The sequence below is a fragment of the Camponotus vicinus genome, unplaced genomic scaffold (assembly GCF_025532165.1).
Source record: "Camponotus vicinus isolate PSW18456_S1 unplaced genomic scaffold, iyCamVici1.0 SCAF_12, whole genome shotgun sequence".
In the NCBI taxonomy this organism is placed as follows: Eukaryota; Metazoa; Arthropoda; class Insecta; order Hymenoptera; family Formicidae; genus Camponotus; species Camponotus vicinus.
Window position 1 is genome coordinate 11,804,872 of NW_028141948.1, and position 20,795 is coordinate 11,825,666.

At 32.5% G+C, this 20,795-nt stretch overlaps 1 protein-coding gene and 1 long non-coding RNA gene across 2 annotated transcripts in view; one reads left to right on the forward strand and one right to left on the reverse strand.

Annotated features, from left to right (window-relative positions):
- Nucleotides 1-20,795, reverse strand: part of LOC145962458 (uncharacterized) — a 345,107-nt gene that overhangs the window by 268,696 nt on the left and 55,616 nt on the right. The gene's annotated exons all lie outside the window — the stretch shown is intronic.
- LOC145963344 (zwei Ig domain protein zig-8) overlaps nucleotides 1-20,795 on the forward strand; it is a 48,059-nt gene that overhangs the window by 18,316 nt on the left and 8,948 nt on the right. The window contains exons 2-4 of the mRNA XM_083085182.1: nucleotides 7,023-7,231; nucleotides 16,287-16,509; nucleotides 17,303-17,602. Coding sequence (XP_082941308.1) covers nucleotides 7,023-7,231; nucleotides 16,287-16,509; nucleotides 17,303-17,602 — 732 coding nt within the window. The remainder of the gene's footprint in view (nucleotides 1-7,022; nucleotides 7,232-16,286; nucleotides 16,510-17,302; nucleotides 17,603-20,795) is intronic.

Here is a 20,795-nt window from a genome sequence, read left to right on the forward strand (position 1 = left end):
AAAGAATATTCATTTGATGAAGGATACTCATTTTCGATCGTTATTTTTTATTTCTATTATTTCTCTTCAAAAGTTTATTTCATCAAGCATGTATTTTAGTTTTAATTATTTATTACATTTTTAAATTACTTAATAATTAATTATTTTTTAATATTCCATTATATAGAAAAATCGATTTCTCATATTGTTAAATAATCCATAATAAAAAAGACATGATGACAAATGATGATAGGTTTATGGCAAATATTTTTTCTACAAGAAAAGATAAATAAAAAATATTTATTACAAAAATGAAAGTCATTTTATAATTATTATTATTAATTTCTTAGATTGCGGATACAGTTTGTTAACTGTCGAGAAGTTTAAATATATAATCTTCTATACGAAAAAGTATTAAGAGTAAATTAATCCACTCTCGTTATATATCAAGAGAAAGGCCAGCGCAAAAACGATTAGATCTGAATATTTTATTCCCGCCCCTGTAGAAAAATTCCCAGCCCTTTCGTTCGTTTCGTCGAGCCACAGTTACAGAGCCGAATCGTAAAGGCGAGGAGCCTGAGTACAAATTGCGATGAGCCCGAAATAAGATCGTAACTTTTACCGTCCACTTACACGCGGGTGGAAAACGATCTTCTCTCACTATTGTAAAGGTCACTCGCCCGATGCCCCAGAGCGATCTAAATATTCAGATCGCTGGGTTATGGTACAACGGCAGTCTGGAATTCCCCTTTTTCCCCTTTTCCGTTCTTTCTCTATCTCTCTCTCTCAGGAAATTGCAACTCAAAGACGGCTACGATCTGCATGTTCGTTTAAATACCTTAATCCAGAAGCACCAACGCGAGTCGCCCGCAAATCCTTTAGGTCACATGCGGCTACGCGCAGTTGGCGTCGAATAAGTCGGCGTGAAAAGTAATTTTCCGTCCAACATGCTGTGGAAAAAGACGCGGAAAGCGCTATGCGGAAGATTATTTTGTGACGATCGATATATCGTAACGCGAGAAATATGTGCCCGCCGGAGGTATCGTTATTCCTCCTCCATCATCGGCGTTTTATGATACGGCTGCGGCCACCGCAGCTGTTACAATATCTATTGGTACTTTCGCGTCAATAACTCATTGTATATGCCATTCTTTTTCGCGGCTGCCGTTTCGCGAACTATTTTCCGGTGTAATGAATTTCGGCATTCGCCGCTGGCCGCGTGAATGACGGACGGTGCTTGAAGCAATAACACGCTAAGTTACACACAATACCGAAATTGGCCAGAAACTAATTCAGAAATCGTTTCATAAACAAGAATTGCATTTCTTTTCAAAGCTTTTAAGCTTATTTCCCGCTACAGCATACTATCTTTTAAAAGAATTATAAAAATATTTTCATTAAAAGCAAAGTTACATTTGCTAAATTTTTAAGTCCAAGAATCAAGAAAAGTTAAGTTCTTGAAAATCAACCTTCTCACTGTTTCAGATTTCTCCGGAAAACTATCTATATTCATTGAGAGATCTTGCCCCATATTTTTCTCCACGATATATTATATTTTTATATCACGATTTTCTTGAGATATTAAATTTATTTCAAGTTGGACAAAAAAACAGATATGTATATGTAATCAATAATGGTTAATTGTTTTTGAAACTCGATGAGGCTCAAAAAATTAATAAATATGTAAAAGTTAATAATCTGTATTTTAATTTAAAAATCATTAATACTAATCTTTTTTTTATATTTGAGACACAGATTAACAAATATGTACCAGTAAAACAATAAAAATGTGAAACTTGAAAAATATACACCAATATAGACATTTTATTTTCTAAAATTTTTTGAAAATATAACTAATGATTAATGCAGCACAATTCATAAAAACAAGAGAATACGGAAAATTAAATTTAGAGATATCATATAATCCGCGTGCTGGCTTTTTTTCTATATAACTGCAATTAAAGCGCGCTTATTCTATCATACCTAACATAAATCTATGATTTCAGACACGATGGTAATAACGTGAGTAACCATCCATGTCAAATAATGTCAAAGTGACGGAGAGCGCAATTACTGAGAGTCGCTCTGAAAAAAAGGAAGCGACATGAACCCATCGACAAATCCAGTTTTTCCTTAACTCACTGAAAACGAATGGTTCGCAATTTGCTGAACGGCTAGTCGTCTATAAATTGATGAAAATTGCCCGAGTTATACTACAAATCTATTCGCGAATAATCTTACTTCGCGGAATGTTTTTCTTTCTATTGAATATAATTTGTATGTACGCTGCCTTTCGTTCCGAGAGATTTATTTTTGCAGAACGTTCCATGTTCATTAAACAGATCAACATTCGCAAAATAACAAGAATATGTAATATGTTTCTATTGAAAATATTCTATCTGAAATTATAAATTCTCATATTATATATCTCATATACAATATTAAAATTTATTCAATTCCATATTCTCCATATTCCGAAATTAATCTAGAAAAAATTAATATTGTAGAATTAAAATTTTAAAGTATTAATCATCTAGAATTAAATATTAATGATCTCTTATACTATCTAATTGGTATATCTGTTTTCTTATTAGAAATATAAATAATGTACATTACTTAGATTCGAACAAATTATTTGTAAGAATAATTATCGCGCGTACTGTACGTAGAATATATAAATTGACAAAATTCGAACAGAATTTCAACAATCTATAATGACGGTATACTTTTCGAGATGCATGCAAGCTGCAACTGTTATATTATGCAGTATTAACATGCCACGCGATGTCATAATGGTGACGAGCAAGATATGAACACTCAACAATGTCTTACATATATAAGTGACGCATAATTTAATCTTTATCTTAATAACATTTTCTCTCAATTTTAAACTGGGAAAACATCTATCGCTTATTATCTCTCTCGCAAAGTGATGCGGATTAATCGCTGTGTGGTCAACAAAAGGACATTTCTTGATATCTCGCATCTGCCTGAGTGAGCACTTGCTTTAATTAATTTTGTAGCGGCAACTAAGAGCTTATAACGAGCTTTTCCATGCACTCCGGGGAGTCCCTCTCTTTGGCTTTTCCCAGAACTCTTCTGTTCTATATCATCACTGTCTTCGTACATTGAGATTCGAGCAAGCATCTACCAATACTAGTATACATACACACACATATAGATACATACATTTCTCCACGGATATCACATTGTTAAAGTTTTAAAAGCATGAGACTACTGCACCTGAGGCGTATCACAGTGGAAAGCTAATGAAGTGCAAAGTTTTCCACAGACTATCAGCTTTTGCTCGCTTGTTGCGATACGTCCGCGTTAATTAGGGAGGTTACAATCTACCGTTTCCATTTGAATGCGTTGACATCAAACTAACAACTCGACTTACTCCCCTTTGTTGTCTCACGAGAAACGAAGCTTCAACGATTTTATCGTTAAAGTCGAAATAAACAAGCAGTATAATTATCTGACTCGTTTATAAAATGCATGTGTGCAAATGCATGCATTTTCTGTCATCACGATAACATATATTAAAGATCGAATACAGAAAAATGCTTCTTGTTATCTTTTCTTTAAATTAAATTTAATAAAATGTGAAAATTTTTATACGTAAAGTTTCAATTAAAATAGGTTTTATACTTTTATATTTTAAAGCTTGTTGCAAAGATATTTGAAATAATATTTTTTCAGATATGAAAAAAAGTTGTGAAAAATGAAAATCGAGTTTACGAGAGGAGAGATTCGAAAAATACGAGAAAATATGAAGAAATGTGCTACTTTTGCTATCGTCTGTGTCGTCTATCAGATCTTGCGAGGATGCCAAAGCTGAAGAGCTACGTCGGCGTCTTAAAGTTCAGTTCAATGTTTCGAGAGACAAAATACTACTACTATTACATTGCGGCTCATCGCCATTGTCTTCAAGATGGCAGTGCCATTATCATCCACGTGATGTATTATAGGAAAAACAATAAGGAAAAAAGATTTATCTCGGACGGAAGTAGAGTCCTTTACTCATTCTCTACCTAATTCACTCTTAAGCTAAAGCGTAATGAGCTCTGATCTAATCTAATTCTATCCAATCTTCCTCCGGCTATAGCTACATCCCGCAGCTATTACAGTTCTCTGATTACTAAACTATAGATACGTTGAATGCATTTGATTGTTAAACCTATTCATCCATATACTATCTATACATTGATTAAGCGCAATTAATCGTGATTTTTTTTTAGAATCTTTGTTTTCAATTATTATGTATTTTATGTGCTGCTCATTTTGATTAAGAATTTTTCGCTTAATTTATTACTCTTTTATTGTGATAGGATAAAATATAAAATATCAAGAATATGTAAATGTAAAATATCCAGGATTTAATGTCTATTTATTTATTTGATTATTTTAATATAATTAAAGGATATGAATATTTTATACCAAAATTAACATATTGTATTATAGTTAGAATAAAGCCGAAATATGAAAAAGAAACAATTAATTAAAATGCTTTAAATATGGAGTTTGTATGACAGCGCAAGATATATCTTTGGCCATTAAATCCGGAATATGCAGTAGAGTTAGTTTCAAACACTAAGCAAACACTTCTGCTACTTCGAAACATATATCGACCGTTCCTGAGTGCATTTCTAACTCAACAACTTGCAGTGCACAAAGTGCACGAGTGCTATAGACCATTTTGCAGCATCTCAACACACAACTACATAGGTCTTCGGTAATCCTATTAAATTTTCTCGATAGTTGATTGTATTTCATTAAATACATTATGATTAAATAGAAATTATTGTTTTTATTTTCTCTCAAATATTTAAAGTATACTTTAAAGTATGGCTCTATAATTATATTATTTCAAATATCGCAGCGTAAATTGTGCATTTCGTAACTTTCCGTAACTCTAATTAAAAGTTAACATGTACATATTACTTAGAATCAACGTTAGAACTTTGAGGTGAATAGTTTAACCACTCATGACATCAAACCACTTGTTATACACAGTTACTTGTTGTATTATGTTTTATAGTTTCAGGAGAGAGAAAAGTGTTAACAGATTAAACAGGAGAGAATGTAATTTTAACATTTATAACATTCTTAGCAAAATCTCCTATAGAGAATAAAATAATCAAGCGTAAATATTACATTTTTTTACTAATTATGTTTACGATATATTTGAGCGTCAAAGTAATTAACAAAAATCAGATATTAAAATACTATATTTATGCATGATGTATTCTTTATAAAATTTCTACTTAGTATACGTATTGTGTTTACCATTGATAAAATTACATTAGTTAAATTATGTACAGACGTAAATTATGTTCTTTTTGCTTTATAAGAAACGATTTCCATTTTTCGATACAATTAGATCGTTCCATTTCGTTGCGCTTTAACGATATTTGTGTTGTTATCATGCAGTTGCTTCCCATAAATTGATATTTATACGCGATTCGAAAATCGATGGTCCGCAGTTGGCTGGAACGAATCCCGAAAGTTATTCATCGATGCGCACCATTTTCACACATGTATTCTTATTAAAATATTCGTTGCCTTTCTTAATGTAAATATATACGAATAATGACAATTCGCTTTGCTCTCGCAATTTCGCATATAGAGTAATTTCTTTAATTATAGAAGAGAGAGAGAGAAACACAGAGAAAGAGAGAGGCGGGAGGGGGGAGAAAAAATACATATAAAATAAAGAAAGAAAAGAGATTGAACAGACTGAATAAAGAAAGAGAAGAAATTAAATAAAAGGCCGAAAGAGAAAAAGCTTCGTATATAACAATTTCATTTCTTCAACATCGCAGAGCAAAAGCGTATTCAGTGCAGATGATGACTTTTAACAAAATTTAAAATCTTTGAAAGTTTCAACACAAACATATAATTTTGAACAAAAAAATGTTAGAATAAAGATATTCTATATTCTATTTCATATAATATATAATAAAATTCAATAGTTATTTAAATAATTATTATGTATATTGGTAAAATTATTTATTGCTGCGAAAATAGATCGGAAAAAAATCTATTAAATAATTATTATTAGTCTTTATTGTGCATCTACTGACAATTGAAGATATTTAAAATTCAAATGTCACTACCATTTATATAGATTCGCTCTTAAATCGACTATGTTGCAAATGTTACAAATTTAAAGCTTTCACTGTAATAAAGTTTCCGCGTATAAGGGGATCATAGTAAAATATAACAAAAATTATTGCAAGCGCGTGAGCGTATCACATGCAAGAAAAGATACAAATGCGTGCAATAGTGGCGAATGCGGCAAGAGTGAATAGACGGAATCAATAGCCTCGATTTGTCGAGTGAAACGCCAATCGCTCTCTATTTCGAGGAATACTACGATCGTCGCCTGCGTATCAAACTGTCGCTACCTGCGTTACTTCTGCGAGTATTGAAATAGAGGGAGAATTGATAAAAAAATCGATTTTCAAGTTACAAAAAGATTTGATAGTTTTTATTGGAACTTGGAGCGAATAATTCTAGGAAAAATGCGCTGCCGAGAATATTGCGTATTTTTCAAAGAGTTGTAAACGTTTGCGGATGTTGCATTTCAGAGCTTCGTTATTCCTCGCTCGTGTATTTAATAGCTGCCATTGGAGATTTCAATTAACCGGAAATTTCACTAATCGCTTATCTGGTTTTAAAAGCTGATTTATCAATCGTAAATTAAAGGATATAGATAAAATATTCTATTCATGTATTCTAGTACAAATTGAAATTCTATAATTGGAAATGTCAATCACAAATATACTTCACGCACATGCCCTTTATTTAAAACAATAATAAGAAACTCAAATAAAATTTGCTGCAATTTTAATGTGATAGCAGTTCTAGAGAAACTCTCTTGTTAAACATTGTATATAAAAATTAATTGATAAGAGAGAACAGTACGTAAAATACATTTATACATATGTACTTGCGTTGTCGTCGACTATAATTAATATCTCATTCGACGTGTGTTATAACTTGTGAATACTCAATCAGCGAATTTCTCTTCGTTTCAGATACGCTGAGTCTAGGAGATCGGACGATAGATAACATAGATAGACATGCGATTCAAACCAGACCACGACAACAATTGCTGGATCATTCTTCTGAGGTGAAAGCGAAACTGGAACCCACCTTCGACTTCTCGCAGAATACTAACGTGACAGCTCTGATTGGAAAAACAGCATATCTCACGTGCCGAGTTCGCAATTTGGGCGACAAAACCGTAAGAGCTTTTTTCATACATATATATATATATGTATTATAATCATTATAAATTATAAAAAATATAAAATAGAGAGATGTTAACTAAAAGTAATACTCACATTGTTTAAAATGTTACAATTGTAAATTGTAGTAAAAATTATGATTTAATAACATCTTTAATCTTAATATGTTTATTTTTCTAAATATAAAAAATGCGGAAATATTGATTATATTGCGCGCGCGCGCGCGCGCGCGCACACACACACACTGTCCATATATATATATATATATATATATATATATATATATATATATATATACAATAAATTATATATTCTAAAATTCGTGCATCAAATTCGCATTTAGAATTAATATTCATATTTCAGTATTATGCATAAATAAACAAGAATCTTCATTTTGATTGAAAACATCACTTTGCATTGTTACTCACACACATGTTATATTAATAATATTACATTTTGTGGTATTAATTATACGACACCTAATATATGTATAATGGATGATAATATTATATTAATATTTTTAAATATATTTTCTCGCCTACAACACTACAGGGGGGGAATAGAGGGATAATAATTAAATAATTTCTCGAATTGAGAATTATTTAAAATTTGCTTGGTATCGTACCAAGAAAATTTTGTGCCCTGTGCACACAAATAAATTTCAACGAAAACTTAATTCTCGTTGAACTTACGCACTACCATCCGCGTTTGGCTCTGATGGCCTGTTTAAATTTAAATTTATATTTTAATATACAGAGCCTAATTTCTTATAGTTATTATATTAATAATATCATATTTTTCTAATGCGGAACATTACTTATTTTTCATATACGTATAATTTAAATCTGTGAAGACATTTAAACTAAAAACAAACAGTTTTTCTTGCTTTCACTCCTTTTATTAAAGAATTCAATCTTAAGAGAAACTATTCCCAAGATATAATCGAATTGCACAGGAGGTCGATTGGATGTTAATTGACCTTAGAGGTAGCTGGAAACTCAATTTTATCGTAGACGCAATACTACCATCTCTATTGAAAGAAATCACCTGAGCTGTTAAGTAATCAAAATGATCGATCTTAATGTGGATCATTATTAAGAATATAATCCTTTACGCGAATACACACACATCCTGTAAAATATATGTAATTTTATCCGTTTGATTATTTAAATAAATACGTTTGTTGGATATCGTATAACGATAGTCCTTGTATTCGCTTTCGAAGTGTTGATGTTTTCCTTGGTACAAGGCAGAGATTCAGTTACTGTACTCTAATGAAAATAGATTCTTGCAACAACAACATGGAAACTTAACTCCATGCCAGGCTTTATGAAACAATTAAAAAGATTGAGAAAAATATTATTTGACAAAAATTAAAGATTGTTACACAAATTATTATGTATCGCACTCTCTTTTTTCTCGATAAATTCTGATAAATTATTTTTTTAAGCTAGATTTAATCTTTTTCATATGAAAAGAACTTTAATAGTTTTAGAAAATATTTAAAAACTTAAAAATATAAAGAGAAGGAGAGAGAGAGTTTTATTTCTTAAATTATTTTGTCGCTTTAATAGCATAAATAAATAACAAAACTTATATAAATAGATTTTATTTCAATAGAGTAATTTAGAAAGTTTCTCACGTAAAAAATTACTAAAATATTGAATATTAAATAAAAAATTTAAAAAAAGAGCGGGCGAAAAAAAACAGGAAACGTTCCATTAAATTTTTATATTAAAAAGAAATTAATTTAATATTATAAGAAGAAGATGCAAATACAATATCGTACACAAAGCTTGTTTTATTTCTTAAAATATATCTTATATATCTGCTGTTTTCAATCATAACGGAATTATTAAAACTGCACAAAGACTTAATTTAAGCGCTATTGTCTGTAAAAGCGTCGGATGCAATATTACATGGAAGAAAGAAATTGACTTTGCACTCCTTTATAGTTGTTTCGCCGCGTTACGTGGTAATTGCGTTTAATAATAGATCAAGGTTTTGCTCGAAAATTTTTCCGCGATTTTGCTTTCTCACAAAGCAATTTAATTATTCGTGCACTAGTGGTTAAGCTGCCTCACGCGGAACCCGATTTACAAGTTGGTTAGTCGCCTGAGGCTGCTTGTTGCAAAGCTAATATATAATATACATATATAAATAAATTACTCAAAAGTAATTATTATATTATAAATCACTAAAATCTTAGATTTAAATCATCTTAAACTGATGTGTATGATAACTTTCTTCTCTATTTCTTAAATTTTACGAGTTATCAATATAATTACACGTATGATTTAATTCGATGAAAAGATACAAACAATTTGGTTAAACTGAATATTATTCATAAAGTTTGTCAATTAAAATTAAATTGAATTAAACAATTTTTTAATTTAAACTCAATTAGAGTAAACATTTCATAAAATTGAATAGAAGCAACAATATAAATAAATTAAATAAATATGGAATATTATAAGTGATTGTTAAAAAAAAAAGAATATACTTAAAATAAACTTGTTAACAGAAATGCAATATATATATTTACAAACAAAATATATTTTAAAGATTTCTTCGAAGAATTTCTCAAAATATGAAACTTAACATCATTTATGATGTATGATTTTTAAATTAATCTTACTGATTTACAAATCGAGTATTATCGTTTGGCGCTTTGCTCATGACGTTATAAAAATTCAATGTGTCTATGTCAAGAGTGCTCCAGTTGAAGCCGAATATGGCAAAATTGTGTAAAATTAAGACTTAATTCCTAAATAAATTTATTGTTTGTATTAAATAAGAGCAGGATTAACGCTGTGCGCACATAAAATAATACCCGTACAAGCTATTTTCTCGAAATTCTATTACAAATAATGAAAATATCTTTTTTATTATTTGTAATAGAATTTCGAGAAAATAGCTTGTACGGGTATTATTTTATGTGCGCACAGCGTTAATCCTGCTCTTATTTAATACAAACAATAAATTTATTTAGGAATTAAGTCTTAATTTTACACAATTTTGCCATATTCGGCTTCAACTGGAGCACTCTTGACATAGACACATTGAATTTTTATAACGTCATGAGCAAAGCGCCAAACGATAATAATACGATATATAATATTTTATTAAGCTTTTTTTATGAGTTTACATTATATTTATATATGCGATATAATAAATATATAAAATTTAAAAATAGAGATAAAAATAAGCATTTCATTTACGTTCATCATTGCAGATTACTAGACATAATATTACTATTGGATTTTGTTTTATGACATTACACAAAGTATTAAATGGTTATATTGCCACTAAACAAGAAAAAAAATTTACAAAAATTTCATATCATCTTTACATTATCACCTTTACATTAATAATTGTTCTTCCATGTTATTTTATATTAGAAATGACGGTTGTGTGTGTATAATTAATTGTTAAATATTGCATTAAATATGACAAGTCTAATATCTTAATTATTTGATAAAATAATGATTTATATTTTTCGACAATTTCATAGTTGTATTAGTCTGGATTATATTTCACATTTGCGTCCTTCCAAAGTATTGTTAGTAAAAAATAGTGGTCATTTTATATTTCTTTAATTATGTTAATAAGTACAAAAAAGAGTTTTTAAAAGTAAATGTTGCTTATAATTGTAATAATTAAAATTGCATATTTATGTGTCATTTGAAAAAATTAGAATAGTTACACTATTTTCATTAAGCAACTGACGGTAATATTCTGTTGCATAAAGATTTTTAATGATCTTTGTAAAAGTCTGAACATCTCATAACATTTTATCAAGTTTCCCCATATTGTATATTTTTATTGATATATACAATATATTTAGAGAGAGTCTGTACTCTATATATTTTTATAAATACGCAGGATATATAATAATATTTTATATTTTCGATAACTACAGGCAAGCGTACAATCAAATGTTTCAGGAAACTCATATTACTCGGAATTATTTTCATTTAGCATCGATGGATTAAATTTCAATACATGCTTGATGTGGCACGCATATTAAAAGAGGGAGTTTTTAATCATATTTTATGACACAAACGCTCGTCTGATTAGTACGATAGCGGGGATTATCGAGAGAAAAATAGCACGAAATTCCACGTAATGTCGGTCATATAGATATTAAAAAAGATAAAGAAGAAAATTTTACAAAAGTGAAAATACAATATTCCGCAAAATATCGAAGCGATGAAAGCGTTATTATAAAAAATGATGAAACTATTTGTATATATTATTTTTTATATTAATGCAGAAATTTATATTACAGCATAAATCTTCTTGCAATAATTCTATACGTGATAAAAAAATTCAGGCTTGAAATTACATTTACAGTTATTATTCAAATCTCTAACGTATCTTTAATCGCAGATTATTTTATATCAATTGAAATGTCCGTATTTTATATTATTATATAATAATGACAAGGATTTTATAATCTATAGATATAAAAGAATAGATAGAGTATAGACAAGTTAAACTTTAAATACTAATATTAATTTTAAATTTAAATATTAAATTATAAATATTAAATAGAATAAATCACTAGAGAAAATAAATATCGGATATTATTTTTATATCTTTTAACAAGAAAATAACGAAACCTATTCGGTATCTCATAATCACCGCACTTTCTAAGGTGATTTTTGCTCAAATAGTATGATCTTAAATACCATTTTATAGTTCTAAAGGCCACAGCACGAACAGATTCTCGTTGTAATCCCATACTCTCTGCATTTATGATAGAACAGATCCGCATATGCGGGTAGATAGAACCGATTTTAGCGGAGAAAGGAGGGAAATCGATAGTTTCAGCAAATATGGGTCTACCGAATTGATTTTTGTTAGAGATTTGCAAGATTTCTGTTCAGTACAGAATATTCGAAACCCATAGATTGCCTGATTGTTACGTTTGCGTCTTGTTGTTCGATTTTGCGAGCCGGATATGAATGAGAGAAACTTCTTGAGTGCTACAATAATACACGTCATCAAGATAACTGATAAGATTTATCGGAAAACCACTAATCATTTAAGTGAAATTTTTAAGCAAAATTTTTCTACGAGTAAAAATTCCACTAATGGTATACGGCAATTAGACTCTCTCATCTTTTTTAAAATTCTCTTCGACAACTTGGAAGGCTATAAAAAATTCTTCTCAATAAATCAGTGCATCACCGCATAATAGAATTGCCTTCTTTCATCTTCCTTCGATAATTACAACAATTTAAAAATTAAAAAGGATATGATTTCAGATCCTATTTATCAAAGTTTGATCCAAATTAACGAGCTTACTTATAAGCAGTGGCAAAATATTTTTGATTTTAAAAAATGTATAAATTTTAATTGTCAATTTTGCGATGGCAGTTTGAATAGCAGATGGCAAGACTAAAATTTAAAAATTTTAAGATATGCTTAATTTGAAACGATACAAATTATAAATAAAGAATTTTATTTTTTGAGATAGGAAAAGAGAATATGAATGATATATATATTTATATAGTAGTAGTTATAACTGTAAATATTGTGTCATATGTAATTCTCACAATTGTTTTGTGATGAATACAATTTTTAAATTCATGTAAAATTTCATGAATAATTTCAAATAAAATATTCTGCGAAAAGATAAAGGGACCTTCTCGATGCTATCGAGACTCGAAATATATCCTGACGCATGTCACGCTAGATATCTGTTGATGCGCATGCATTACCAATCACTGCCGTCAATATCGCAACGAATTGATGGTTAACATTTATATGACGAAAAAAATATTTTACGACTAAAGTAAATAAAAACGATCGAATGTCGATCGACGAACACCGGAAAGATGATCAACTAACAGAATCATATATCGTGTGTTCAATTGACGCGAGAGCGAGGATGCTTGTGAAAAAGAGGCGATTGAAAATAAAATAATGAAATATATGAAGTTTATTCGCGATGCATATGTACAAGAGTTTAAACAAAAACGGCATCAATTTAAGAGTAATTCTTCTCTTTATTATGGAAAATGCAAAGGACTTGTAATACTTTAATTTTTACGTAACATTTATATAATGATTGCTAGAATTGCTAATAATATTTCGAGAATATATAGAAGAATTGATGGCTAAACCGGAGAAATGTATCTTAGCATACAAAGTGTTAGAATCGCTTTTAAATATTTGATTTCCAAATTTTTAAAATTTTTGTTAAATTTTACTCAATATTAATATCAAAAAATGATAAATATTGATATATTGTACAAAATAACAAAAAATTATAATAATTTTAAAATTATACAGTTTATGTGTGTACATATATATTTAATTATAAGAACACTAATAACGAATTAAAAAAAATTCTCAATTATACTGTAATAAATGTATCTATCTGCGTTATATCAATACGGACTATTTTGAACAATCGCGATATTAGCAGAGTTTTGAATTAGAATCTTTTTGTATTTTTCTTTATAGAAATGTATATGTTAGAACTAGCAAACAATATGAGAAACCATTTGCCACATTCCTGTTATGTTCGCACGAGTTTCACTTAACGTTCGACATACATCATTCCCGACGTCTCCTTGTAGTTTCGCGCGGGTGCCGGCGCTTCGTATCCGTCTGTGAGTCGCCCCATTCGTCCCGATGGTTAAGTTAGGAAGCGCTAAACTGCTTTTGTTCCCGTGCGATAGCTGCCCAGACGCCGCGAGAGACGTAAACTTCGTCGAGTAAATACGCTAAGTGATGCCAACGGCGGGATGTGGATACATATATGTGGACGGCAGTAGTACGTACGTACGTGTGCGCCGACACACCACGGTCCTCCTCGCCTCGTTTACGTACGGGGTCGGACACTGTGAAAATATCGACGAACGGGCAAGTTCCGACCTCACTCTGCTAAAGACCACCCACGGGGATGTATTTCTGAAATTTCCTCGCTTCGGGGATGCATGCTCCATGCGAGGACCCGACGTTAATACGCGTCGAACTTATACAGGGTTCCAATGTTCGCTCGTTGCTCCGCGATTGCTTTCGGGATGGATGGCTGACGGATGGCAGCGATAAATTATCTCGACACGAATATTATTTCGCACGACGACTCTTTGGACACTATGATTTAACGGTATTATGACTTAGCGAGGCGTGTATCTTTTGATTAAATTTAATATGAAAATGATTAAATAAAAAATGTTATTTAACTATACAAACTCGGACAAACACGGGAAACATGTTGTAATTTTATATATTATAGATATTATTTATATTATTATTACAAGACCTTTTTCCTTGGCCTGAAATCTTACAGATTTATTTTTCTTCATCATTATGTTGTATATTCGAAAACAATAAAAGAATAAAAATATGTACTTTGACAGAAATATATACACTTTATTAAAAGCTTGACGAGTAGTCTTTGAAAATATCACGACAGCCGATGAGCTTTGACGTGAGAGAAGTGCCTCTTCTTACGGCCTAACTTTTAAGTGACTGAACTTTCCTCATCAGAAAGATTTAATTTCTCGTCCCTGTCCACTTATCACCGCGATGTATTATTATTCCACGCAAGAAAGAAGATTACGATTAAATTAGTCCCTTTATTGTCCCTTTCATGTAATTAGAATGATAATTAAAATTTCTTTAGACAGATGGCTGCCCCTCCTGAATAGTTTTCATTCACAAATTATGTAAGAAAATTATTCAAGATTTTCTTATAACTTCTTACTTAATAATAAACAATGTATAATTTAATTAAATTCTATGTTAAGTATATCCATGATAAAAAGAGCAGAATTCATACAAGTCCACTCTTTATGCTAATCTGTGCTATTTTGTAACTTGTCCTGTAATTCGATTCCTGTCATAATTATATTGATTTTGCTTTTCATATTGTAACTTTGTTAACTTTGCCTTCAAGATAAGATAGTTGATAAAGAGTTAAGAATACTAGATAGAAAGTCTCACAATCAGTCGAGTAAAAGAAATACAAGAAGATTCGAATAAAGGGCGCGGCTCCTAGGATAATATTATTTTTGAAGAATTCTGAGGGAGGGATTCAATGTAAGAGAACGCCTGGATCGTTTCGTTCCGCGGAAATCCTTTTATTTTCCGTTCGAAGACTTTCTCTGAAAATCGTCGAAGACTCTCGTAGTTTCGCACTGACACCACCACGCGTTCGACGGAATCTCCTTTGCGTGCGCCAAGAGGAGAAGGGGACGCTAAAACTTCCCCAGGAAAGTTTTCTTCGCAACTTTTCTTACCGTTTCGCGCACGGATCGCTGGTTTTCCGCGCAAGTACGGAAATAGACGAATAGATTCTCTCAATCCTTCTATTGCGGAATCGCAATAAAATCAGATACTATATACGAAACACTTCACTAGACGCTAGACTGTATTACAATCGAGCGGGTTAGGTTCAAAGTTATCGAGGTAAGCTTCCAATGTGAGAGTATATATTCTTACAAAAGTATGAGTCGCTCTTACAGGAAAAATTCACTTAAGGTGACGCATAAAATTTATGAAGCAACTTTCTCATTTGTACATGCATCCGCTTTAAAAGGCAAAACTTAAGAAATGATTTAAACTTTTAAATAGTTAAAGAAGAGCATTTTTTTACTTAAGATTACTTATCTTTTATAAAAGTGATACGCGAAAATTTGTAATCGTTTTGAATTTACGGTATTTATTGGATGTCTAAGGTATAACTGATATGACTATAAAAAAGATGATTAAAGGTAAATTTAAAATATGTGATAAAAATTTTTAATATGAAAGTTAATTTTTGAAAGAATTTTTTTTGAGGATTCAAAGAAATAAATAATATCTTTTTTCTTTTTAAACAAAGTATTCATAGATTTTATAAATTTTATCAGATATTAATAAAAAAAATAATTAAAATGATAATTTATACTAATAATATTATGTATGAAATTCTACTTTTGTTTTTCGAAATAAAATGTAATCGAAGCATACAAGACACTTTATGGGCGTTATGTATATTGATTATTTGTTTATCATTTATCACATTTACTGTCATTCTCGTTTGCAAAGGTATCCTGGGTCAGGCACAGAGATATCCATATTCTAACGGCAGGAGCATACACATATACGAGCGACCAGCGATTTCAAGCGCTACATAAACAAAACACGGGTCACGAATGGTCCGAGTGGACTCTCTGCATAAAATGGGCGCAAAAGCGAGACCAGGGAATCTACGAATGTCAGATTTCCACCGCACCTATGAAGTCGTATCAGTTTCATTTAAACGTCGTTGGTAAGTTTTACGTATATTTTCGCATGATTTAATCTTACATAGGTTCTTCTCATATATAATAATATTTTTAGAAATATTATTTATACATTGTAATGGAATGTATTTAATTTTCAATTCATATAATGTCTCTCTCGATCTAAAATATCAATCATTCTTTTTTTTTGTTTTTAAAAAATTTTATTTATGTTTATAGTAAAATTAACTTAATAAATATATTGAATGAGCAACAAAGAGAATGCATAACCATAAAAAATTATACATTCTCGATAATTATATATCGAGTCATATAAAATATGCATAGATGGTGGATAAATTTATTTCTCAATCATGCTTAGAAAAATATTCATTGTGAATAAAGAAATAAAAAAGATTAGTATAAAATAAAAATATCTATAGATGCATATTTCTTCAACGAAGAAAGAAACGTTTGACGATTGAAACGTTTAACGATAAAGTTCCTAAGGCTCTCGGTAGGGAATAACACCGACATCCCGCTCATTATTTCAATTAGACTGACCTTGCGCTTGTGTTAAGAAGCTCCACCTCGTTACTCCTCACAGATCACGAGACGACTTTAAAGATCTTTCATTCCCCTCGTTCGCTAAGTACCATTCCCGAAAGGCTTTCATGCGGAGAGCTTTCACGATCTCTGGAGTTATCCAGGTCGAGCGAACGAGAGGGGAAAGTGCAAGAAATAATGGAAGAAGTAAGGAAGTGGAGGAACGAGCGGGAAGGGGGGAAAAGAATAAGAGAAAGAGAGAGGAAGGCGAAAGAAAATTTTTCTTTATCGCAGTACCTACGGCGACGATACTGGGCGGACCTGAGCTGTACGTCGGTGCTGGCAGCACGATAAACCTGACATGCACCATACACTTTAGCTCGGAGCCACCAGTCTACATCTTCTGGTACTACAATGAGAACGCCCTGAGCTACGACAGTCCCAGGGGCGGCGTCTCGGTGATAACCGAGAAGGGTGGCGACGTCACCACTTCCTGGCTCCTTATTCAGACGGCGCAACCCTCGGACTCCGGGGAGTACAGCTGCAAGCCCAGCAACGCCAATACGGCGTCCATCAGGGTTCATGTCCTAAATGGTGAGTCTTTGCTCCTGCGAGTCCTCGCCAGCTCCGACTTCTCGGCGATGTTTTACGAGCGACACGAGTACGATAATTGCGAGAGGTTACTAGACGCGTAGAAATGTTGCATCCCACCGTTTAATCAAACTTTTACCGAAGTAACTTAATTACAAAGTTCGTGTTTCGTAAATTTGGAATTTTTGTCAAACTATACATACAGCGTTCGCCAACATTTATATAAACAAATCGAATAATTACTAAGTATCGTTCATAAAATCTACGCATAAATTTGCTAATAAACATGAGCTCTTTGATTGCATTTATTGGGAATAATATGTTGCAATATATAAAAATTTTGTTCAACCGCTTTGAATGTTTGTGAAAATATTAAAACAATTAACAAATAGTAAAAACGTGCGTCAAATTGAGAAGCTATTACTTACGCGTGCAATTCCATATACTTAGGATAATTCTGTCTCGTTGTGTAATGACTGGGCATCATTTCGAAGCACGCAAGAGGATATACCGGGACTCCGATTCGACTATTCATTCCGAAAGTTGTAATTTCCGCCTCAGGAATTCCCAAAGTTGTCGTCAGTCCCCGTTTTGCAGCGTTCAGAATTACTCTATTGGCCGTCTCTATATTCGGGGATTTCGCGCGGGGCTTCTAAGCATTAACTATTTACAGCTAGCTCGTAAACTCGAGGTATTTCGCGACCATGATCGTTAAAATCTCTTCCCGTGCCCGATGTGGATCGAAAATGTTTTCCGGAACGCAATGGAAATGGCTCCGCCATTTCGCTTAGAATGGAAATCGGACAAATAACGCCGAGAGGAGAAAATAAAAATATTTTCTCTTGCATTCGTACTACTCTAATTACTCGCGTGTGTGATGACTCACATATAGATTTCGTATAGAATTTTAAATTCCTGATATCTCGAAAATAATATCGGTCTGAGATGTACGCTTTCACAGCTGTCCCTTCCCAGCTATCGGTTTCGAAACTTGCCGCTCTAATCAACTCCCGGTAATTATGCAGTCGCGAAGTTCGCGCGTACAAATACGCGAACGTCTGCACGAATACACAAGTGCAGCGAATGCACCGGTCTCGCATAATAAGGCCCTTCGTCATTCGCGACGAGCTGAGTTGGTAAACGCTTCGATGATCCAACTTGAATAATTTATTAATGAAACGCGCGCGGGAAACAGAATTATGTTCGTTACCTCTATCTGTTTTTCGCGACGCGAAAATATTGCGCGAGTACGGAACCAATTTCAATTCGTGAATATTCTCGCATCAGAATTTATAAATCGTCAAGTGGAACATCACGGGACAAGAAAATAATCCGAGCGTATTGTAATCGTGTACTATCGTATGTAACAAGCGATCACTTGCAAAAAGGGAACGATATTTTTTTTGTAGATAGTTTATTCTCTATATATTCGAATATATTCCGATATGAAGAGAAGCCATTTTATCCAATAATATTCTATTAATGAAATTATAAACGTGGAAAGCTAGCGTTGGATGTTTATAAAAATTTCTATTATACATCTCTTTTGTCTGTGCTTCATAAAAGATCCATTTACTTAAAACAATATTATCAAAACTATGATACGGTTTAATAGAAAGAGTAATTTCCATAATAAATATCCCTAGAGATAAATTTTTATTTTATACTTTAAATTAAGCTTCAGAGAAATAGAACTGTATATCGATTCTAATGTCTTTCTATTTGCATGTTAAATATATATATATATATTGATGTCATTTCAACGTAAATTGTGAGAGTTAACAAAATACATTAAGTGGAATAAATTCTAAGAGCTTAAGTTTCCGTAACCTTTAAATCTTCCTGATTTTTTCCGGGATATTTACTTCGAAATCTATCGCCAGCGATTTGATGTCGCAATACCGATTAATGCGCGTATTGTCGCAGAAAATACAAATTGCAACGGCGAAAAATAATTCTCGAGAGTACACGCTCTTAAAATTTCACCGTCGAAAAATCCCGACCCGTCCGTTAGAATACGACATCTTAAAAGCTCGCAGAAATTTACAACTACCCGGCTTGATACGGCTTGAACGGGGCGGAAATTACTCTTCGATTCGTACACGCATACAGAGGCGCGCTCGTCCGGTCTTTGGTGCGACCGATATTCCACGTCGAAAGAAATATATAGGTCTCCGATTTTCGTGCGAAAACTTTGCCATTAGCCGTATTCCGGAATAATTCCTCTAAGAGTTTCCGGTTAAAATGCGTTAAAAACAATTTCAGAGAAAGTTCGTCTCCTACTTTCTTCTCTCTCAACCCTGCCCCCCCCCCCCCTCTACCCAATTTCTTCCGTCGTCGGAAAGAATGTCTTTCCGAAATCTCTTGCGTTGCGATAAGAAACGCGGATAGCGCGGGAACGGTAGCAAAGTTTCGCGTGGGCGCGAAACTTGGAAAATTTACGAGGACCGAGTCGGAAAATTTCGCGTCCAGCATCATCCGGATAAAGCGAGGGGACGGGGAGGAGGACGCGCGTCTCCGGAAATTGTACTTCGATTCGCTTTACGAAGTGACCGATATCCGATAAAACGCCGGATTAGAGGGGACGAGCCTAATACACACCGCTACCGTACCTTTCGGCCGGAACTTTTACAATAGCGGACGAAATCGTCCGCGATCAACATTCCAAACAAACAAACAAACAAACAAACGTACGGCGGCGGTACGGCAAATTGCGCCTGTCAGAAAATAGGATCATTTATCCGGATGTATCGCGCGCTCTCGCGAGTTGAAATTCATTAAAAAGTTTCGCGACGCGGAACGAACGTACGATTCAATTAATTTCAACCAGTCACATCGGAGAAACTTTCCTCGCGCGGTGTACACGTCACTAGTATTTCAATAACTTTCCATGCAAAAATCCAATCCGTGGCACTGGCACGTGTTGCATAGAGTAAGCCCTCGTTATCCGGATCACACCCGCAATCCCGGCCGTTTCAGCTCCCCTTTCTTGTCTCCCGCCCGCCCTCCTTTCTCACTCCCTTCTCCTTCTCCGCTTCCGGTTCGCGTGAAGTAGATTATATTCACTGAATGAGACTTGATAGATTGATGGATGGTTTATTTATTCCTGGCATAAACCCCCGAGAACCTCTCATAATAATGGGTTTACCGCGTAACAGAAGCAGAAGTGACGTAATAAAAATGTATAGCCGGTTAG